At 48.2% G+C, this 23,898-nt stretch overlaps 1 protein-coding gene and 1 non-coding gene across 2 annotated transcripts in view; both read left to right on the top strand.

Annotated features, from left to right (window-relative positions):
• Nucleotides 1-23,678, top strand: part of LOC119404351 (RNA 3'-terminal phosphate cyclase-like) — a 131,913-nt gene extending 108,235 nt beyond the window's left edge. Inside the window, exons 9-11 of the mRNA XM_037670893.2 lie at nt 3,882-3,976; nt 9,680-9,784; nt 23,243-23,678. Of these exons, the coding sequence (XP_037526821.2) occupies nt 3,882-3,976; nt 9,680-9,784; nt 23,243-23,329 (287 nt within the window). The 3' untranslated portion in view covers nt 23,330-23,678. The remainder of the gene's footprint in view (nt 1-3,881; nt 3,977-9,679; nt 9,785-23,242) is intronic.
• Nucleotides 17,357-17,429, top strand: Trnak-cuu (transfer RNA lysine (anticodon CUU)). The gene has a single exon. It is a non-coding gene; the product is annotated as a tRNA-Lys (tRNA).
• Nucleotides 23,679-23,898: the final 220 nt, after the last annotated feature.

The raw sequence follows: 23,898 nt of genomic DNA, 5'->3' as shown, positions 1-23,898 counted from the left end.
ACAGAAGTCTTGTAAGTCACGGAGCACCCTCATGATGCACTAAACTTGCGGTAATTCTTCCCCAGTTAATTCTATTTTTGGGGGATCTTGACCAGAGTTCCCAGGCAGTGCTGCTACATTTCTTTGGGGCCAAGCTTTCATTCTTTTCATCCTGAAATGGGCACACAACTTGGATAGACATGTGTGGCCAACCGCAGTGGTGACCACAATGGTGGTTCCAAGAGCGGCTGTGTCCAATTTCGCAGTGCTTGTGGTAAAGTAAATGTGCGCAACACACATAATCTCCCTTTGAAATTGCTTATTTTAAAACTGCCCAATGAAGGTCTCAACAGTACAGCAATAACTAAATCATGATGCATGCCTCTTTTTTTTTTTCTTGAAAAAATTTGTTAGAAAATTGTTAGGTGGTGCAACCTGGTCCAAAACTAAAATTAAAACTGTGTTCACAATAAGCTAGCCGGTATCATTGCATGGATGCAACCTACTGCTAATGGCATTCTAAGGAGCTCTTGCCTTTCCTCGTCCCAGGCTTTGCAGCTAAGAGTGCACTCAGTTGCCCCGTCCTGAGCATTGATGAATGCGTAATGGGTGCTTACTATTTTAATCCTTGGCCGTGGCGGCTGCATTTTGATGGAGATGAAATGCTGAAGGCCCGTGTACTTGGATTCAGGCGCAGATGGTCAAAATTTCCAGAGCCCTCCACTGCGGTGTCCCTCATAATCATATCTGGGATTCGGGACGTAAAACCCTGACAAATATAAATTATTACTACTATTTGCATCCTTCTCTGCTTTTAAATATTTTTTCCGGTTAGTCATTCAAGTGAAAAGTGCTCCAAATAGTCAAACACAACCTTAGTGAACCTTTCCATGTGCTCTCCCGTAGGTTTCTTACGTGAACGCTATGTTTTGTGATGTATTTTATTAGTTTAGTTGTTTGGCATTAGCATGAAAGCTTAGCAGTCTTTCTCAAGCATGTATACATAGGAGAGCAAAATGAGTGCTAAAACGGTATAAGGACTTGAAACGATGTGAGGATGATATACTATGCGAGGGTTGCCTATTTCATTCAATCCTCGCCTGGCCTGCTTGCAATAAACATTTGCTGAATGGGTGAACTAATTCACCAAGTGTTACGTATTAAAAGTAAATGTGCGAGTTCACCTCATCAGTTGCACGTGTATATGTAATAATATTTGTATTGACATTTTTTTGTGCCAGTGTTAAATTTCATTAGAACAAAGAGCCTCACTTCTTCTAGGAGCTACCTTGACCCATTACTCGTGTACACACGCTGCTAGGAACAGTACATTGTTATTGTTTATTTTGCTCAGTGAGTGCACTTTTGCTCTTTTTGTTGTTGTTGTACAGAGCGCCTGCCCACGCAAACGTCTCGACTCAGAGCTGCGCCGTAGAAGGGTAGCGCCAAGGGCCAGGGTCCTTCAATCATGCAACTCCCACGTAATGCCATGGGAGAGTTTCATGCAGCACCCACAGTTGCCACTCTATGGTGTTTCATAGCCAGAAGGGGATGCACTCTAGACGTTGTAATGAGCTCTCTTAGAGGTTATAACCGACCTGGCCATCCATCGCCATCACTGCGATGTCTAACACGTGCTGTGTGCGAGGCTGCTGCTCCGGATATAATAGCACCGACGGAAAGGTGTCCTTATTTTGTTTACCGGGCGATGCATACTAAGCGAGCCATTGCGCGACAAGAGACTGGCGGTTTCCTATTTCAGCTGAAGCACATTTGCTTGTGCGGGAGACATTTCAACGCTGGAGACATTGTTGTGATGCCAACCTTGAGCTGATGGTCACTGTGGCACTAAATGCGAATGAACAAAAAAATCTGTTTCACCGCAAGGGCGAAGCAGTGAATGTGATAGCAATGTTATGTGATGTAAGGCCTCTTGCCTCCAGTCTCACGTAACTCTACAGAATGCTGGTGTAAGAGAATACAGCCACTCCAGGGAGAGAAACTGATTTCTCTTCGCGTTGAGAGCACAGCATGTAGGAGGGTATACGAGCCGTCTGCTGATGCCTGCCAAAATAGCGACGCCCCTACAAAGAGCGACACCCTTTTCCATCAGCATGAAGTGTCTTTTTGAGAATTTTTAGAAAGAAATTGCACATGGAATGGTACAGGACAGCAGTTTGTGTAATGAAATCGGGAATTATCGGCAGCATGGTGTAGACAGCGCCTGCAGCATCGACAAAGAACGGCAAGAAACAAGTTGGCGAAATGCAAGAGAACATGATTGACCAAAGTAGCTTGTGGAGCAGTTACCAAGCACACGTTTTCAATGCAAATATTTGTCTCTAAGCTTGAGCAGTTGTACCGTGTTTAACAAAGTCAATTTATGCGCAAATTCATGTATGTTTACTTAGAGTACCATAAAAGAATAAATGAAGTTACAGCTCTTTGTTTTTCTGTGGACAGCCCTATATTTCTTTAATCCCATGACCTCAGGCCACCTAACATTTTCCCGGAATCCACTCGATATTTGTAAATGAAGATTACTTTCCCTCATGCTTTAATTACAGTACTGGAAGCTCAAGCTGCGTAAACTTTCTATACATTCTGTTTACTGTCCAGAATTATTCTGATGACATTCGTGCTTTCAAAAGAGCCTAGGCCTTTTCTGCCTGCTGTTGTGCTTGATGGAGTGAATGATTAGGATCCTGGTTCATGGGTGGTTAGTAAAATACAGGGTTTACTAATGTGTCCCTTGTGCCCAAAAATCATTTGTGCTGCATGAAATTTGCGGTAATGGGAGGCTTTGTATGAAGGGCCCTGCAACACTTTTCCAATTAATCGTTGAATGGCGTCATTAAAAAAGCGTATTGCATCGCGAATCGACCGCCACAGAAATTTTTAGAACCCGTCAAGTACGAGCAGAGTTCTAGAGATTTGTCGCGTGCCTTAATCTGCCTCTTTCATTTTCCTGCGCTGCCCTCTGCCGTTTTGGTAGGGGCCTCCGAGATGTTTCGTGACTTTGCTGCTAGGGGAAAAAGGCGGATTGCCTTCTCTTGTCCCACTGGAAGCTAAGCAGGGAGGGATGGCACTTGACGAGCACTTTCTTTTAATTTTTTCTTCGAACACGCTGCTTACTTTCAGCGTGATCGCAAGCACGGGGCAGCCTCTCACGGCGGCCGCGGTAACTATGCAGCACACGATGCTCAAATCAGCTCGTGAAATTGGGTGTACGGCCCTTGTCGTTTGTCAAGAGAAGAGAGAAGGATTTCTAGCTGACATTGAGAATTAATTGTAAATTCCAGGCCGCGTGCTTATAACATTTGGCTCGCATGTTCTCACTAGCCTTGACTACTGATTGGCAGTGTTTTCTGACCACGTTGAAAAAGTGTTGCAGGGCGCCTTTAGAAGCCAGTCGACGTCGGCAGGGTGGAGGCGAATGGGAGGATGATATAACTGTGTGCACTGAAGGAGGCATGGAAAATAAATGCATCATTGTTGTAGTACTGAGTTGGTAGTGTGTCTACTGCCAAGTGCACTCATTTATCCCGGCAAGATCCTCAGGTTCTCTCAAACACGGCTCGAGTTTCGTTCGGCCCATGGCTCGCTTTTGTGCGACCACTTTGCTCTTTTCATCTCACACACGCATACCGTGTCAGCCGCACCGTGCTACTCTTCTGTCCTTCTGCCACAGCCAACCATGTCCTGACGATGTAATAACCTCACACCATCGGTGGTTCACTTGAGCAATGTACTTACGTGTCTACAACAAAAGGCTGCTGGTAATTGGTGCTGATAAGGTATATGGATTGGACTGTACTTTGTTGGGTGCTGTAACTCATGCCCCTGCTGTGGGTCATTCGGTTTAAACGAGTGAGTTGTGCTCTGCTGTGATTGGTGCGCAGGTGTAATGGCAGAAGCTGTTGGCCAAGCAGCAGCTGAAGAGCTTTGCCAGGAACTGAGGCACAATGTTTGCGTTGATAAGCATCTCCAAGATCAGGTATGACCCTTTGATCATCGTCATGGGGGGTGGGTACAGCGGGCACAGCTTGATGGCAATGTTTCTGGCTCCAGTGACGTCAGGTGGAAAACAAAGAAAAATGAGGGCATTCAGTGTTAAAGAAAGTTGCAGCGTGCAGAGCTGTAGTGCAAGTGAGGTGTGCCTGTGGGAGAGTATTGCCCGTGTGGGAAGAACTTGCAGTAATCAGTTGCTCAGCCCATAGATAGGGCCAATTCATTAACCCTTTGCGCCACGCGTTATGATCGACTGTCTGTAGACGCGTGAAATTTACATAATTTGATGCCAAGGTTCTGGAGACCTCACTTAAAGCAAGAGGAAGTGTTTCAATAAATTATAGTGTATCTTTCAGCACTTGATTGTAAATACAGTAGAACCACGTTGATACGCTTCAGAAAAAAAAAAATACGGAAAATAAACATGAGATCTGGGAAAACGTACAATCCGAATCCAGTAAAAACTGAGGCTGACAAGCCCATATTGAGATGCAAGGGCAAAAAACATTTATTTCTCAAAAAACACGGAAAGACTCTTTGATTTTCGAACTTCTGGTGCCTCGCTGGCAGCCAGAGGTCAGCCAACTAGTTCCAGTCCTGACCGGAAATATCGTCGTGGTCACAAGTGTTGAAATCTCGAGACAACCCAAATATTGCAAAATCGAACTCTGGGACAACCAGAAAGAAACGCCTTGCCAGCAGACGAAACTTCGCGCCGCATGAGCGTCGTTCTTTCTGCATTGCCGCTTGGAAATATGGGGCTAGGTTTGAGCGGAAGTGATATTCTCGAGCATACGCATTGGAGAACGTATGTCCATGAAGAAAACTGCCGCCCCGCTAAAGGCTTAACAAGCTCAACTCTGCGCAGTGCACATAGCAATCGCCGTACAACACGATATGCGAAATCTCGCGAAAGTGATAAGCGTCCCCAAAAGTGACAGCTGCTTGTGGCTATCGCATACGACGTCACACACTCGTGCCGATCAGTTTGCGTTCTGTCTTAACTTGAGACATGCGGCAATATGTTCACCGCCACTTGTAATTGCACCATCTCACACGGCGGAACGGACCTTAAAAGATAACGCCCGGTGTAATGGCAATCGAAAGTTAATTCCCCAAGTGCCCACCCCTCATTGGGAACCCTCGAGTCCTCACAGAGATGGCGGTGAGCACGCATCGTCTCGTTTTGGCGTCTGATAACCAGAAACCTTCCAGAGATCTTCAGAACAAATTTTTTCTGGCAGGTTCTGACGACCTGCTGGTAGGCAGAAATGACCAGCCAGAGAAAAACGAATGCCGATTGGAATTGTGCCGTGTGATGGGTGGAGCAACCCGAAAATGAACGCGCTGTGGGAGAAAAGTGAGGGAAATTATCAGCCAGATCCAATGGGCACAATGGCGGTGTTGCTATGCTTACGTGTCGCGGCGTGTTGTGCAGCGGCGGCGGCATGTGCCTTTTCGTAGGTCTTGTACTGAATTCTTTGGGCTGCATTGTTAGTTCCCTCGCCTGTTGTTGTAGCCATAGCTTCCTACAATTACCTAGAGGGAATTCTGGTGCTGCAATCGTTCAGCCACCATGGATGGGAATGATGGGTAGTACATGGATTTGCCTAATCTTCGTGCTTACGGCTTCGAACACGCTTGTGGCTTTGTTTATTGCTATGTTTTGGTGTTCGTTTTGGATAAAAGAATGGACCGTTGTGAACTTCGTGACCAGATATAAATTGGTGAACCTAAAAAGGTTAAAGTGGTGAAGTGGAACTGCTGACTTTGGCTGAACTTCGTCTTGCAACACAGCGGATGCAGGTGACGTAGAGCCAAATGGAGCCGAAAGAACGAAGTTTAGACAAATTTGTGTACTACCCATCATTCCCATGCTGGCTGAAGTGCCATGCGTTGCAGCTCCAATAGACACTAGCGCCAGAGTTCCCTCTAGTGTATCTATAGGAAGCTCTGTGGTTGTATCCATGGTGTCTGAACAGAAGTGTGTGGAACGAGTGTGCATCTATGTACTGGGCTACGGATGAAAGATTTGCAATGCTCAGTGAAATCATGCTTAGTGCTACAGAAGACTTTTTTTTTTAAAGCCGTTTGAAGATTTTGATGGCCAGCGTCGCCGCCTGCCTTCGTGTTCGGTGTGTGGTTGACAAGAGAGCGGCGATCGAGCAATTCGTAGAAGACACGGAGGGGACACTTGAGCATTTCGGTGAAGACGTGGAGGGGACACTAGAGCAAAGCAGAGAAAGTGCGGAGGGGGGAAAGGCACTGCGGAGAAGCAGCCGTCGCCGCGTGGCGGCTGCCTGCCACTTCACGCTTCACAAGTACACGGGAGGGCGCTTTTTGCACACCTGAATGAGTTTCTGGCTACAAAACGTATCATATGATCGCAGTTTTTTGCGGTGCTGAACGCTGCTGCCGAATAATTGTATTTTCCGGGGACATATTAACAGGAACATGTTACACACAGTTGTATTGGGTTATTTTTAATTTTTGCGTTTGCGAGTGTAGGAACTGAGAAATTGTACTAAGCGGGAACGTATCAACGAGGTTCTACTGTTTAATGAATAATTATCTAATTAGTATTTTACATTCAGTCATGCTATAGTTCTGCATAAACCAAATTCAACAACCCACTTAAATCTGCTCCTTGGATGTGGGCTCGAAAAGACAAGGACGAACCTTGTCCTTTTGCGCCCACATCCAAGGAGCATGACAGACCAACAAGCCCGCATCGCTACCCTCGTCACTTATCTGCTGGCAGCGAGCTTTACTAAAACGATATCTAAAAAAAATGTTTCGAAATTGTTGTCGAAACGCCGCACATCCAATGTCACGTTAAACATGGTACTGCCTTCACCGAAGAGATCACATGTAGCCAAATATTTCAACCAGGAGTGATATAAGTGAACTTAGCCAACAAGAATGCTTAATTTACCATTAGCTCACTGTTCGTCATCTCTTCCTTGCCAATAGTGCACAGAAATGGCAAAAGTAACTCACGTCTCCGAATGAAGACTCCTTGTTGCAAAGGGTTAATTGCGCATGTTGCCAGAACACACCCACAGTTGCACTCGGATAAGAAATGAGGTCAAAGTAGCATGCTGAGTGGCATGCAGATCAGTAGCATAAGCAAAGCTGGGGTATTCCCAGGCCACCATAGTGGTAGTGTGGAATTGCAGAAGGTGCTACTTATTTCTCAAATGGTGCATTTTTTCTGATGTTCTCCATGTAGTGTGATTTTTTACCACTTGGAATGGCTTTGAAGGGTCATGAAACTTGAGCCATGCCTGGTGCAGGCATGTTCATGGTACACCATTGCGTGTCACATAGAGTGGCATGTTTTGTCTGATATTGATTTAGGCTCAACAATTTCTTGTCATATTGCTACGTGCCTTGAGGCCTGTGAGACCGCTAGATAAGTATAAAGGTGTGTCAGCCAACCTTGCCTCTCACTTTCTTGAAAAGAGTTGCAATACCTTGCTTTGTCGAAGTAAAAAAATATATATGCAGGGTGTTTGAAGAACTGTGTCCAAAATCCTCAAAAATCGGGAAAATATGACAAGTACTCGCTGCCTTCACAATTGCTTTTTCTGTAGTGCCAGGCATCTTAAAATTGTTAAAGACATCATTTTGAACATTAAGAAAGTTAAATTAAGGTTTAAATTAGTGGAGTTACGTGAAATGGGCAAATGGAAGTTCTTCATGCTATGAACCCATCGCAGCTTTGAGATATAGAAGAGGCAGCCTCTAGTAATTATTGTGGCATAGTGAAATTCAACCCAGTTCAATGGCGAAACCAAAGCACCGATGAGCGCAACAAGCAGACGACCAGAATTACGTCGCTCTTCAAGAGGACGATTACAAAGGTGTAGCTGTACTGCATTCGTAAACTTGTGTGTGCAATCTGTGCTGTAATTGCAAGCGCAGCCTGCAAACCCGCACAACGAACTCGGTTGATGGTTTAGATAATGATGCTCACTCATTCTGGACATCTCAGAAATGCTAAAACTTTAGCGCAAAAAGTGCACAGCGGACAAAGAAACGACGAGGTCCGCTTGCACTTTTCGCGCTAAAATTTTAGCATTGTGGAATACCAACTAGCCCGCTCCCACACCTTCCATCTCAGAAAGACATGGCAGCTGCGCTCTTCCATGTTTTGGTTTCACTGCTGAATTTGGCTGAATTTGATTACTTTGCAATTATCACTAGAGGCCTCTTTTTTGAAATCTCAAAGCTGCAATGGGTTCTTTGCATGATGGACTTCAATTTTCCCATTTGACAGAACAGCTTAACTCCACTAATTAAAAAGTTAAATAATTTAACTTTCTAAATTACTTTCCCAAATGATCAGAAGTAGTAACTGTGAAGGCATCGCATTTCTCTGATTTTTTAGGATTTTGGACAAATGTCTTGAAACACGCCATATATATTGCTCTGTCTTGATCTTGCCCTGCACACATGTTTGTTTCAGCAATATATGCCCCACTGAATGTTCATTTTCTGCCTCTGTTATTTCCGCTCACTCGCTACATATTTATTGCTGCGTGTGAAAATAAAATCGCAGTTTTCTATGTCCTTGTGAAGTCGTGGTTACTCACTCTACCCTAGATTTGTAGCATATCCTTTCGCCAAAGGATGCTGCGGCAATAGCTTTAACCCTTTGCGGTCCGTTGTCGGGCCACTACTGACAGTGCAACGTGACCGCAGCTACTCGTCACTGAGCACTGCTCAGCAAGTGGTTTTGTGGTTGATTCACGTGCACATTTTCTCATTGCATTATGCATTATCTCTAATGGAGTAAGTAAACTTCTTTTACTTGAGTTCCGTTTTCTTTAGCTTCACACCGGAAGGTGGCTAAAGGTTTGGGACCACAAACACAACCATCTGGACCCTTCTGTGTGAGGCACAAGTGTCTGTGGCTGAATACAGTGTGAGAAGTCAGCAGCAATGGGCATGCACCCCGGACTGATGTCACAAGCCCTTTGGGGATCGGTGTCAGGTGCATATGAGCGAGGCTATTTCTTCAGTCGCAGAGGGGATCAACTGCTGCGCTTAGGTCGTTTCGGTGGTTCATGTGGTTATTTAGAAGTATATTTAGATTTGTTGTACACCATTCACATTTTTGCCATGACTTTTACCGGTAAATATATTTTGCATATCTTTTGTGGGCATGGTTCTTGGGCCTCTATACAGACAACTTTGTCATTAATCACACCGTCGAGTCTTGCTGCTCTTTGGCCGGGAATGGCCGCTGTGGTATTAAGCGCCACATATCATCAGTGGTCTAATGTTGGCATTATACACTTTATTCTTGATTAAATATAATGCAATATAAAAAATAGCTTCAAAATTGCAAAGCCTAAAGTTTTTTCTAAGATGCAGGCAAGAAGGGTTATATTCAAAGTATAATCTTGAAATTATTGTTTGTTGTTTGTAACTAGTGCTGCCATTTATATATTGTAACATTATAAATTTCTTTCATTATAATGATTGAACCATTCAAAATTAACGTCATATCTTTAGCCACGTTTAAAATGAATGCCTTAATAGTTTGTGTCAGGGTGGCACGTAGCATGCTATGAAAAACTGGAGTGTTGGTAAACTTGAAAAAGAAAAAGCTCATGTGTCACAGTTTTCGTATGAAAAGGCCAGTCAAGGCCTAATGTGGATATGCTGTCTTCCATTGCAGTTGATTGTGTTAATGGCGCTTGCAAATGGAACTTCGAAAGTTCTCTGCGGGCCTCTAACATTGCACACTGAAACTGCCATCCACATTGCCCATAAATTAACACAGGTAAGCTTGTTCTAACCTTCAGAGCCCTAATGAAAGTTCTTCTGGACGTAATCTTTTTGATATAGTGGTGTCTCAGAAATTCTCTTGCAAAATATTTTTCTATTAAAATGGAGTGTGAACAAAAACAGCCTTCTTGAATGGTGTGCTCAGTAATGGACTCGGCACATTGCCTACTAATACAGTGGCTGATGGATCATTTGTAACCTACAAGTGCAATTAAGCAGTCTGTAATATGGAAATCATTTCAACGTAGAAATTTATTCCACACATGAAGGAAAAGGCTGATCATTCTGTTGCTTGCATGCATGTATACTTTCATTTGCCCTGGTCAATTTGTATTTTGACCATGGTCATGTCTGTTACTACAATGAATCCAACTGAACTAGAGTTAGACCATGTTCAGTCTGTCAGTAATCATGACTTTGTTCGGAACATTCATCATCCCAATCGCTACCCTTTTCAGGAGATACATGGGGAGGGTGGAATTGAAGTTGCTTGATGAGCGCAACTGATAAAAGTTCCTGATAGCAGTCATGCAAGTCACTCAAGACTGTGCCAGTCACAAAGCAGTCCTACTAAGAATCACATGTAAACCATAGCCTAGCTTTTATTCCTATACATGTTGTAACTGAGAAGTGACACAGGTTAGTAATTGCAAGTATTTAGGTGTTAAATTTACCTCAAACTTGTTCTGATGGGGTTATGTCTCGTATACAGTTTGGGTTTTAGGCCTGCTGAGTCCCACGTCTGTAGTCGAAGCAAGGATCGTGGAGGCTTCAAAGCACAACAAAAAACAATTTATTTACGACTACAGCTCATACGGAAAGGTCAGCCCAGGGGCGTGGGACAGGGAGGCGGAGTCCATGAACTGGGGCAGCGTCTATCCTTTGCGGCAGCCGAGAGACCTCTCCCTAGGCAGCACATAAACTTTTAAACCATGCAGGTGGGCTACGCACATAAACTTTTAAACCATGCAGGTGGGCTACGCACATTGCCACTGTTCGGCACGCGGCACTTTCTTGAGATGGCCGGTGCGTGTGGTTCCCACACGTCCCCCTCTTCAGAAAGGCGGTCAGAAAGGTCCAGAAGATCCGGCACTGCAGGGCACCTGGAGCATCTTCGTAACAGCGAAGGCTGTAGACGGCGGCCGGCGGTGCACACGACGCCGCAGGTCGGCCAGGCCTGGGACTGCCGACAGGAATCTTGGGGCTGCGCTCCTTGGGGATCTGGAGAAACGAGCAAGGTGCACGGGTGGTGGTGGCCTTGACTTTTCTGACGCTGCTCCAAAAGCGGGAGACAAGGATTGTAGCAAAAAGGACAAACAAAAAAAACAGTAAACACTCTTCCCTCCTCCAAGCAAAAGGCATGTGCATGCCGCAGCAAAAAAAAAAGAACTTGATCAGAGCATCACAGCTGTGGGAGGGGGTTACGAATGCTTCCTCCTGCCCCCCAAAATGGCGGGAAACAATGGGAAAACAATAAAAGAGCAGGGGAAGGGTTTGAATGTCATCTTCCCAAGCTCCTCTGCGTCACAGAGGGCGCAGATTGTACAGCCTGCGTGGCGGCGGTGGTGACTGGGGGGGCCAAGCTCTGGTAGGAAGTCTCTGAATCTTAGTCACCTGCGTCTTGACGGGTTTAAAACAGCCTCAGATCTGAGACATGAATAGGATTGCACATTTGGTTATACAAGCAGTCTTTGATCGTGTACGAAAGCCTAGATTTCTGGGTGATCCTATATGGTCCATCTCACCTGTTTGCCAGGGAGGCTGCAAAACCTCTCGAGGTGTCGCTGAGCAGGTGTTTCCACTAAGTCCCCAACCTCGAAGCTAATGTTCTATCGACGCTTATCGCACTGTCCTCTCTGTACTATGCGAGATACAGTGAGGTGTTGCCTCGCTTGTTGTACTGCGTCGGTCAGTCTCTGCCTCAAGTCACCTGCAAACTTCGCCTCGGAATAATGGTTGGACGTGGCAAAGCTCTGTCCTGCGGAAAACTGAATTCCTTGCCCAGGTTAAGTTGTGCAGGATTCAACCCGTTGAACAGTTTGCTATTGTTCTAGTTGCAAACTAGAACAATAGAACAACTATTTCTGCCAAATTCAGATCTCAGTCTTTGTGGTGATGAGTATGCGCAGCAACTATAGATTTAAGATTTCGGTTTACGGTTTCCGTGATGTTGGCTTGCGGATGATAGACAGATGTGCGCTTGTGGTGAATTCCCAGGGTGTTACGGCAGTCAGTGAACACCTTGCTGGTGAAGTACGTCGCATTGTCCGTGATCAGTTGGGCAGGGAACCAGAACCTCATGAAAGTTTTGAGAAGGCATTCCCACACCTCCTGCGAAGTGAGCTTGTGTGATGGAAACAATTCAGCCCATTAAGTGATCAGTCACAACAAGCAGATACTGATTTCGCCACGGGCTCATCAGAAATGGACCCATTGTGTCACATGCAACTATTTGCCATGGCGACGTACTCTGAACTGACTGCATTGTTCCAAGTGGCAAACCACCACGTGGTTTTGCCTTTTGACAAGCTGAACAGGACTGCATGTAGTGTAGCACACACTGTTTCATACCTGGCCGAGTTACGGTACGGCACAACTTCTCATATGTTTTCTGCCCAGATGAATGACCTGCTAAAAGACTGTCATGGATGATTGATGAATGATTTTCGCAGTTTGCGACAACACGAAAGGGTGACTTCACATCAGCCTGGGAAAAATACCGCAACCAGAGACCCCTTTTTCCATGTACGTAGGTAGTTGGTTTCGTCGTTGCTTCTGGTGTCAGCTGGGTCACGTGCTGCCAGCTTTTCCAACACCTTATGACAGAGTCCGTCACTCTGCTGAGCTGCCAGAAGCTCCTGTTTAGTCACCAAAGCACCCCAGCGTGACTCCATGGTCACGGGTGGTCTGTAACCACACGCACTGTTTCCGCCTCGACCTGGGATTCAGTGGACACAGGTGTGTGTGAAAGTATGTCAGCAACTGTGTTAGCGCTACCCTTCTTGCGCTCACTGATGTAGTCATAGCGTTGCTAGGCAAGCGCCCATGAGGCCAATCGGCCAGGCGGGTTAGGCAATCATTTAAGACAGGGCAAGGCTTGTCTAAGGGTGCGAATATTCGAAGTATTCTGACTTATGGAAAATAAGTGTAACGGTATCATTTCCTAAAAATAAAATTTCTAAATGATCCACAGAAATCCAATTCTTCTCGCATACTGCAACCTAACCGAGCACCCTGACACTATTTTCGGCAAGGGAGCTCGATTAGTGTGATCAGACTAGCAAGAGTGCAGCATAAAAGTGCGAGGCGTGGCATCTGCTTACACCGTACTTAATCGAGAAAAAAAATGCAAGCACATTGCACCCTCATAAAAAGCGATATTTATTCTGCTGGCAATTCCTGTCATTTGGCGATCCCGTTTTGCTTGCTTTGAGGTCACTTCTGGATCTGCCTCGATCGCTTGCCGATTCAAGGGTCATTACCCAGGCAAGCTCGTTCTACACAGAGCTGCTTGAGAGCGTCTGCAAGCTTGTCATGGAAGTCCGGCTATTTTCCCATTTTTGACCCGTGGAAACATTTTCTGGTCGACGTGCAGCTGAACATCTCTTTCCTTTGTTTGCATGGACACAGATTTCGGGCACACAAAGTAGACTCGACGTAGCTGTCCACGAGGTTTACTTTGATATGAGCTTTCATAATGAAAGAGGCATGCACCATTTCTACTTCGCTGGGAACAAATTTGATGCAGACGGACCGTAGTCGAGCATGAAATGAGCCTTGCGGACCAGCTGTCAAACCACGGAGGAAAGAAAGGAGGGAGCATTACGTCACGCAGCCAGCCTTGGCAAGCCAGCAGAATGAGATTTGTCGAGACTTTGGGTATGGCGCCCGGTAGCTTTCAATCGAAGCGCGCTTGTTCGGTGCAGACCGGCCGGCTCACGGAGGAGGTTCACGAAACAGAACTCTACCGGTAGTACTAAAACCTACCGCACTCTGGGCCGACACGATGGGCTTCAATTGCGTGACGTAATGCTCCCTCCTTTCTTTTTCCTTCCTCCGTGTGTCAAATGCGTTCCGTCGCCATTTTATGATGGTGATGCTGTTGCCAATGCTGCGAATGTAGTTTCGGTATCATACTTGATCGACTCGTTTTGAGCAAAGTGCTTTATGAATAATGTCTTGGTGCCGCGAAATCAGCCTGAGGTATCAAATTCTTTAGTATCACCCTAAAAATGGCGAATGTTAAGTTATCCAGGCTCGTGCCAATGCTGGACGTTATGTAACCCGCGTCACTACGCGTCGCGTAGCAGCACAGTTTCGTTTGCACGCAACGGACAGCGCACTCTCGCTAGGTTTATGTGCAAAAAATAATTGTTTTGTTTTTTGGCCATGTTTTTCGCTGCATTTTAATGTTAGTTGGCCAGGTTTGCGGAAGCGCGCATTTGTCTGGCGTGCGGAAAACGCGTGAGATCTTGTTCGCCAGTACTGACGCTGGTGCCAAGAAATGCCGCGAAGTAGGAGAGCGGCAGAAGAACGGTGTCCGCCACAACTTCTGTGGAGGCAGCATACATCATAGTGATTTTGCAACAGGTAGCTTCCGCAAGTCTAATGCCGATATTGTAAGCTTAGTGTCGACATCGGCAGATGATTCGTTGACGTTCTGATTTATAGTATCTTGACAACGATATGGTGGATGTGTGGAGATAGGTTTGCACTAGGCTTACCTACGAGCGCGACCGTGTAGGGACGCGACGTTCTCCACTGCCGCAGCGAACAAAGACGCCACGGCCGGGTTCGTCGATTCTCCGGCACGGCGCAGAAACCACGCACGAGGCAGGGTAACAACAACAACGGGTTTATTAACCCAAGATGCAGCACAGTACGACACTCACAGGCTTGCAGGCCGTAAGGGGAACTCCGCAAGACCGATCGAGTACGCTTGCCAGCGGCGCTAAGACTACCACACAAAGGGCAGCGGTCGAGCACACGAACGAGAAGCCGCCTGCTAGAGCAGCGCGTCAACCTCTCGTGCTAGCCTGAGAGCATCTGCCGCCGCGAGCGAATCGTCGGGCGCATCTTAGCTCGTAGGAGAGGAGGATGTCACCAGCGGCCCAATGGGGAATGGCGCTGCGTTGTGACGTAGGCCCGCGCAGCACGCCAGCGTAGCGTGCCCGGACATGCCAGCGCGGGAGGGAGCCGACGCTTGGCTCGCCCAGACAAAGAGGCGCCCTGGCCGCCATCTTGGCGATTGCCGGTGCCTATGTGTGCCCGGGCTACGCGGCCGGCACGCGCGCGGCAGCTGGGGAGCGAGGCGCCAGGCAGGGGGACGCTCTCGATCCCCACATTCCCCCCTCCTAAAGACCGAGGCCAGCCTGTGAAAGAGGCTGTCCGAGGCCAAGTAGCAAGGTCAGCTCGGCCGCAAGGGGGCTGGCCAACGGGGCAAAGTCCAACAGGGGGGTGTCGTCTTCCTGAAGGTACAAGTCCAAAAGTCGGCCATGGCCACACAAAAGTTCCACCAAAAGTTCCACCACAAGGGAGAGCCCACTGCCGTAGAAGGTCCGCAGCCCAGGAGGAACGGGGAAGACTGCACAAGGGCGGGCAGCCGGCCCGCTTGAGGTTCGCCGGACTGGAGAGGTTGGCAGCCGGGAACGTACGAGGCGTGGCTGCAAGTTGCGAGCGGCAGCCAACCGCCGAAAGTCGCTGGGACGGGGGCCTCACAGGAACAGCAGGCCGGAACAGCAGGCAGCCAGGAACGGAGGCCGGAGCGACCACGCTCGGGCCTGGGCCAAAGCTTGAGTGGGCGGACCAGCCACCGAGGGCGGCTGCCGAAGCTGCCAGGTCGGTTAAGCAGGGTGGTGGTGTCTGCAGGCCAGAAGGCAGGAACCAGGCCACAGTAGGAAGGACCAGGGAACAGCAGGCCAGCTGGTCAGGAACAGGCTGGTGGCCCGGTAGAGCCAGGCGCAGGGAGACGACTGGGCGACGCAGGAGTGGACAGAAATGTCCCCGGCATAGCCGGCTTGCCGAAAAGGGGTGCCTGCCTGATAGTGCTGCCCAACAAAGGGGGCGCTTGCCAGGTTATGGCTTGGACAACACGTCAGAGGGTATTTTCGGCCAAGAGGGCCTTCTACCACTTCCAGACGTGTGCCGCCGCACCTTAGCGGTTATTCTCCATTCACTATCATGGTATGGAATAAAGTCCAGCTACCTGTCAGTGGGAGAAAGGTTGCTTAGGTGCGTTTCCGCAGGTTGTACCGATGGCGTGGCTTGGAGCCAGCCTTCTCACGGTTTTCCCGCGGTTCGGTGACCGCCTCCCCCCCTCCCAAGTCGTTGCTGCGGGCAACGAAAGGTTTGAGGTCGGAGACGTTAACTGGACCGCCGACTTGTCTCCCTTGGGAGTCAGCCAGCTTGTACACCAGAGGCGACATTTTGGTCTGCACTCGGTATGGGCCCAACCACTTGGCCGACAGGGAGGCAGAGATGCCTTTGGCGGCGTCACTCAAGACGTGATTGCGCCTGAGGACGAGATCGCCGACATCGTAGTGCACTTCCCGATGCGACCGGTCGTATTGAGCCTTCTGTCCAGCTCGCGCTTTTGCCAGGTTGGAACGCGCCAGGTCGAGGGCTGCGTCCATCCGTGAGCGCAGTTCCGCCGCGTAGCCAGACGGGCCGGCTTTTGTGGCGGACGCCCCGCTGCCGCCCCGCAGAACGCGGTCCATGGGGTTAGGCAGCTCTCTCCCAAAGTTGAGGAAAGCGGGCGTGTACCCGGTTGAACGGTTCACCGTGGACCGCAAGGAGAAGCCTATTTCGTTAAGATAGGCATCCCAATCCCTGTGTTGCTGCGCAAAGGCTGTCAGCAAGGGCTTGAGGTTTCGGTTTATCCGCTCAGTCGGGTTGGCCTGTGGGTGATACGTGGTTGTTTTGCGGTGCTTAATGCCAAAGGCAGCACACGCATCCACAAACACCTTGGCCGTGAAGTAGGACGCGTTGTCCGTGATCAACTCCGCCGGAAAGCCAAAGCGGGTAAAGACCTCGGTCAACTTGTCCCCGATTGCGCGTGCCGTTAGCTTCCGAAGGGGAAACAGCTCGACCCACTTCGTGAAGTGATCTGTGACAGCCAGGAGAAAAACATGGCCTCTCCGGCTTCTTGGGAAAGGTCCCATAATGTCGCAGGCCGCGACTTGCCAGGGGTGTTGGCTGTCGATCGGCTGCATGAGCCCGGGGGGCTTGCCACCACGAGGCTTCACACATTGGCACACGCGGCATGAGCGGGCGTAGTGAAGGGCGTCACGCTTCATGCCAGGCCAGGTAGCAGAGCGGCACAACTTTTGAAAAGTCTTAAGGCCACTCGCATGTCCGGCCAACCGCGAGTCGTGGAAATAGCCGAGGGTGGCTTTCCTTAGACTGCGGGGTATCACCACCTTGAAAGACTCCTGGGGAGCTTCTTCAGATGGGACATAGCGCAGGAGAACGCCATCAGCATCAAGCAGATACGAATCCAACGTGCCCGCAGCAATACCAGTCTGCGTCCGGCACTCGGCGCCGACAGCAATAACAGCTGTCCGTTTGCGCCCGGCTAGCTCAGTCGGTAGAGCATGAGACTCTTAATCTGAGGGTCGTGGGTTCGGGCCCCACGTTGGGCGCCAGTTATGTGGAGATAGGTTTGCACTAGGCTTACCTACGAGCGCGACCGTGTAGGGACGCGACGTTCTCCACTGCCGCAGCGAACAAAGACGCCACGGCCGGGTTCGTCGATTCTCCGGCACGGCGCAGAAACCACGCACGAGGCAGGGTAACAACAACAACGGGTTTATTAACCCAAGATGCAGCACAGTACGACACTCACAGGCTTGCAGGCCGTAAGGGGAACTCCGCAAGACCGATCGAGTACGCTTGCCAGCGGCGCTAAGACTACCACACAAAGGGCAGCGGTCGAGCACACGAACGAGAAGCCGCCTGCTAGAGCAGCGCGTCAACCTCTCGTGCTAGCCTGAGAGCATCTGCCGCCGCGAGCGAATCGTCGGGCGCATCTTAGCTCGTAGGAGAGGAGGATGTCACCAGCGGCCCAATGGGGAATGGCGCTGCGTTGTGACGTAGGCCCGCGCAGCACGCCAGCGTAGCGTGCCCGGACATGCCAGCGCGGGAGGGAGCCGACGCTTGGCTCGCCCAGACAAAGAGGCGCCCTGGCCGCCATCTTGGCGATTGCCGGTGCCTATGTGTGCCCGGGCTACGCGGCCGGCACGCGCGCGGCAGCTGGGGAGCGAGGCGCCAGGCAGGGGGACGCTCTCGATCCCCACAGATGTAAAACGTCGTCAGTCACGTAAACGAACATGATTCGGCCTCGGCATTTCCTCATTCCTTATAACACAGCTCACATCTCATAACAATATGCTTGGGGATCCTCTGCAACTTCTTTCTGTAATTTTGCTTGGAAGCATTAAAAAAATATACTGTTTGATTTGCACTGAAATTTTCATATTCGAATTCGCTTCGCACCTAAAATTTTGCTACTCGCACAGCTCTACCGAAAACATATCAAACATCTTTAGAGACAAAAATTATGGCTGGACACTCTTTCTCTGTTACTGGGTAATTGCGTTCCGCATCGGTCAAAGTGTGGCTTACGAAAGAAATAGGTCTGAGAGCTCCTGCACACTCTTGTAAACGCGCTGTGCCAAGTCCATAATCAGTGGCGTCGGTCTGCAACAGAGAGGGTTTGTTTAGGTCTGGCACCTAAAGTGAGGCTTTTTCGGCTGCCAGAAAAGTGTCAAAAGAAGTTTGTTCTTCATTACCCCAGTGCCACTTTGTGCCTTTTTTTCTACAATTGAATTAGTGGTCTAGATATGCCTGCGCACTGTTGAAACTCTATTTAATTTAAAGAAGTGATGACCATGTTCGATTTATTTTGTTCGATCGGGCAGTTCGTAATATGGGGAAGGTGCATTTTGGTGCTTTGATATCCAAAATTGTAACATAGTGACTCCCGAAAGTTACACCCAGTTGTTTTGCCACCAGCGCATGTGAGAAACCCGCTAGGGCAGCCCAAGGATCGCCCAGACATAGGGGCCGGGCAATGCAGGCCAAGTCACGTGAAGCTATGACAGGCTACCGATACGCAAAGACGCAACAAATGAATGTAGCGGCTACGCCTACGTGTGTCGCTACATTCGGTACGTAATCGCTATGCAGGTGTAAAATGCAGGGGGACAGTCAGCGCTATCGGTCACATAAACCGTGAAATAACGAGAGAAGCCACCCCCTAAGGCCACTTGGTACATGAGGATGTTGTCGACTGCTAAATCTGTTTCATGCTGTGGGGTCTCGGCACAAACGGACACAGCTTACACCATTGTACAATGAACACATGGTCATTTATAGCTTTTACATAACGGCTACCTCGCCAGCTTAATATTACAAATAACTGCATTAACGTGACAAATAACCCAATATAGTGTCCATATAGCAAACACACACAACATAACACATAAAATGTACTGCGAATGCGGCGTCGCTGACGTTCGACTCACCATGGGAATCTGCGGGAACGAGCCACAGTATTGTCCCTGACCGTCCACGGCCATGCCAGACCCCAAAAGAGGCCGAGTGCTCATCCCCATGCGCCCGTGTAATCTCGCTCTCACCAGGCGGCGACTAGGCTAACTACGACACGCGGGCGCCAGCAGGCAAGAACGACTTTACAGGGGTGACAGCACCCCCACAGCGCATGTTACAGTCTCGTCAAAATAAAGCCAGAGCCATGACTAGGGCATCTAGACGTTTCAGCACGATAGTGTTAGAGTAGACGCTCGAACAAAAACCAGTCTTTTGTCACAATGAGAAAAAAATCGCTGCTTTTTTAGTAAATTATTTCAGGAAAAGCTTGGCTAGGCCCGGGAATTATGGTTTTGTTAAATCGGGAACTTCGCACAATTGGGTTTCGATAGATTGAATTTTAACTGTATACAGTTAAACCTCGATATAACGAAGTTGGTAAAATCGGCGATTCTGATTTGCTGTAGCAGAACATTGCTCAATTGAAATTTGGCCTTCTGTGCAAAGTATTGCCACGCGTGTTATTTTGATGTATTCGGGCTTCACTCACAAAGACTATTTGCAACGCTCCGTGCAGACCGCGCCGCGATGTTTCAGAAGCTTCACAATTGTTAAGATCATTCCGTTAAGATTACGCGCAGGACGCGAACAGTCTAGTTTCTTCGAGAGGTTACACGGCCACCAGCGATAACCCTGGAATCTTCGATAGCACACGTATAAAACCTTGAAGGCTACAGTGCACAAAGACTGGGGCAACGGAAGAAAGCACAAGACGAAGCTGTTGTCCCCGTCTTTGTGCGCTGTAGCCTTCAAGATGCAATACCAACTAGCCCACGAAGCCATCCTTGTGAACACGTATAAAAGCCGACACGCTTTACCGCTTGTCACTTTTTCGACGGCCGACACTCTGTTTGCCGCTATAAGTGTACAGCAGCGGTCAAAATTTTAGGGAGCACGGGAGCGCGTGGCAAACAGCACCGCAGCGCCTTTTCACGGCTGCTTGTGAGTGCGCATTGCGCATGCGCGATCCTTTTTGCTTGCCAGCCTGCTCGTTCGCTCTCTTCAAGTGCGCGCGCACCGGAACGCCAGAAAAAGCGCAAGGTATCGCTTGTGCAGTCGCCGCCGAAGGACTGAGGGATGATAGTAGGACGGCAACAGGGGCTAGTTGGTACGTATTCATGCTTGTAGTGCGCTGCCGGTGGACACGGACCAAGAAACAAGGAAAAACAACACAAGATGATGCGCAAACTCACAACTACTTTATTTCGATAACGTACAGCCTTATGTACGTACAAGAAAGAAGGCACACTAAATGACGAGGGGGGGGGATTCAGTGATGAGGCAGTATAACACAAAAAACAAGAAAAATGTACATATCATGGCTTTAAACAGTGTCACCGAAACGTGTCAAGAGATTACGCGTGCGGTAATACGGTTTCCTTCATGATATCATGACAAAAATACGTCATTTGTACTGGCAGTGCGCGCCGCAGTCTATCCTTGGTCCCGGACGTTCCGCAGCGCGGAAAACACGCATGCCGTCAGTTTTTCTAAAATCAGCATATGTGATAAGATTACCAAGCAGCGATGTCTTTTGCGCTCTAGTTCGGTTTACCAACGCACTTAATAATCCTCACTATAAATGTTGTGGGCTCATACACATCCGTATATCGAGCTGCTGTAGAATAGACCCAGAGAAGTTAACAGAGAACAGACGCGGCTTATGTTTTCTCGGAAACAAAGAAATCATGAGAGATTAGAGATGCGTCGCCGATTTCAGTACTTGGTTACATTACTTTGATCACGCCTTGCGCCGAATACCGCAAGAAGTTCCAGCGTGCGTGAGTTCCGCTAATGAAAGCTGCTGGGCAATCTTATCACATAGGTCGGTTTTATAAAAACTCACGCCACGCGTTTTTCGCGCCGCGGAATGTCTGAGACCAAGGCGTGAGTGCGGCGCGCACCGAGCACTGCCAGTACAAATTACGCATTTTTGTCACAATATCATCGCATGGAGCTTTCGCAGCCACTGCAGAAATGACACCTTGCGCTTTTTCTGACATTCCGGTACACGCACACTTCAAGGGAGTGAACGAGCAGGCTGGCAGATAGAAAAGGACGTGCGTGCGCAGTTCGTGCTCTCGGGCTTCGCATGCAGCCGCCAGAAGGCGCCGTGGTGCTGTTTGCCACGGAGAATGTGGAGATATCCATCGATGTGTACGTTTGGGCACGAGCCTACATGAAGCCTTGGGTTTTAGAGACAACAATGGAAAGCTGAACACACCCGCGATTGAAATAAGTAAGAGACTGTTGGAGTTCATCATCATCATCAGCCTGTCTACGCCCACTGCAGGGCAAAGGCCTCTCCCATGTTCCGCCAATCAACCCGGTCCTGTGCCTTCTGCTGCCACGTTATACCTACAAACTTCTTAATCTCATCTACCCACCTAATTTTCTGTCTCCCCCTCACGCGTTTGCCATCTCTTGGAATCCAGTCAGTTACCCTTAACGACCACCGGTTATCCTGCCGACGTGCTACGTGCCCGGCCCATATCCATTTCTTCTTCTTGATTTCAACTATGATGTCCTTAACCCCCGTTTGTTCCCTGACCCACTCTGCTCTCTTCCTGTCTCTTAAGGTTACACCTATCATTTTCCTTTCCATCGCTCGCTGCGTCGTCCTCAATTTAAGTTGAACCCTCTTTGTAAGTCTCCAGGTTTCTGCTCCGTAGGTAAGTACCGGTAAGATGCAGCTGTTATATACCTTCCTCTTGAGGGATAGTGGTAGATTACCGAATGCTTGCCGAATGAGCCCCATCCCATCCTTATTCTCCTAGTTATTTCACTCTCGTGGTTCGGCTCCGCGGTTACTACCTGTCCTAAGTAGACGTACTCCTTTAAAACTTCCAGTGTCTCGCCACCTATTGCAAAGCGCTGTTGGAGTATTGGTGGCAGAAAATTAGAGAGAAAGGACAAAAAATAAATATTGGAAAAAAATAAGGACATTCTGCCGTAAAGGGTGGAGAACTGGTCTGAGAATTTACGTTTTTTTTTTGCTGTAGTAAGATAGATTTAATTGAAGTAGAGACATTAGGCCAACATTAAGAAAAAGAAGAGAAAAGGGAAACTTTTTTTTTTTTTAATAGAGTCTGGTGGCACATTTGTCACCGCCCCATTATAAAGGGGATAGCATCCATCCATCCACGCGCTCCCGTGGTCTCTAAAATTTTGACCGGCACTGTACAGTGTGTATTGCTGTAGTTTGACTTTTCATTTCCCGGCCACAAGTTGGGCCAAATAAAGTTCATCTTGGACACACTGACTGCTGCCTTCGACGTCACGACCCCGTGACAGTATAGTCGCTGGAGGATTCATTTTTACACGAAAAGTGTCTTGAAGGATGCATTGACTAATGTCTAGGACTTTTGGCAGATGTTGCTTTGAAAGAGGTGCATTGTTCACGTGTGTAAGAAGTAGAGTAAGCGCATATGCGAAGATGATGAGCAGAGGGAGAGATGAGCACGGTCTGGCACAGGCATTCAAGAATGTGTTCTGAACAAATGCATTGTGCAGGGCCAGAAAGCACTGCAATGCACTGAAAGCTGCCCTAGAAATTGGACGAAGGGAGACAGACAGTGTTCGTGTCTGTATAATGGCGTTTTAGAACAGCCGCTGTGTATCTACAGGCCTGTATGGAATCCTTCTGGTGTCTGCTGTTGTGTCAATTGCCACTGCAGCCAGGACGAAATACAACTGAGCTGTCCACTCTTTGACTTTGTGACAGAATGGCACTGCGTTGAAGCTAATTTACATATATGAATATTGGCCTCTGTCACAGCATTTTTACTGTCTGCAGTTTTGTCAAGTGTGATAGTGATGTGTGTGTTTTGTATTGTCTTGACAGGCCAAGTTTAAACCTTCCCTGCAGGAGGGCGGCACTGTACTCCTTGAATGTGTTGGAGCTGGCTGCCATATACCAAAACTGCAGTGATGCCTACAACATTATGACAACGTGTTTCAGCAAAGTTGGAAATAGTGTAATCTGAAGATCCTTGTGGCAGATTAATATTGGGAAGTAAATATTGACATATTGACACTTTGAGATCTTTTGTTCCATATGAAGTTTAATGAGCTCATAAATTCATTTCCAGCAGTTTATAATGTTCTCACCGGTTTCATTTTTTTAGGGCATACGGGATATCAAACTTTGATTGCATTTTGTTTCTTCAAATACTGTACGTTGAATCCCTGTTAATTATTTAAAGTGCAGACTTCACTAGTCTATAAGTTCAGTATCCCAGAATATTTGTGACTATGAAATAAACGGTCAAGGTTTTCTTCAGCGATTGCTTTCTCAAGGGAACATAAACAGCTTGGCTCTAATGTTATAGATGAAGTGTAGTTCTTTTAAATGCGAATGCATTTCTTAGTCGAGCTATGTCAGGCGTCGGTGTCCGCGCGCCTCTCCGCTCTCACCCCCTCTCCCATAGCAACAGCTGCGGGCGCGCGTGCGCTTATCCTCGCCCCTAGCAACCGGCGCAGGTGGTGCGGGCGGAGTAG

The sequence above is a fragment of the Rhipicephalus sanguineus genome, chromosome 9, assembly GCF_013339695.2.
Source record: "Rhipicephalus sanguineus isolate Rsan-2018 chromosome 9, BIME_Rsan_1.4, whole genome shotgun sequence".
In the NCBI taxonomy this organism is placed as follows: domain Eukaryota; kingdom Metazoa; phylum Arthropoda; class Arachnida; order Ixodida; family Ixodidae; genus Rhipicephalus; species Rhipicephalus sanguineus.
Note: the sequence above shows the minus strand (reverse complement) of the source record. Positions and strands in the feature narration are given on the sequence as shown.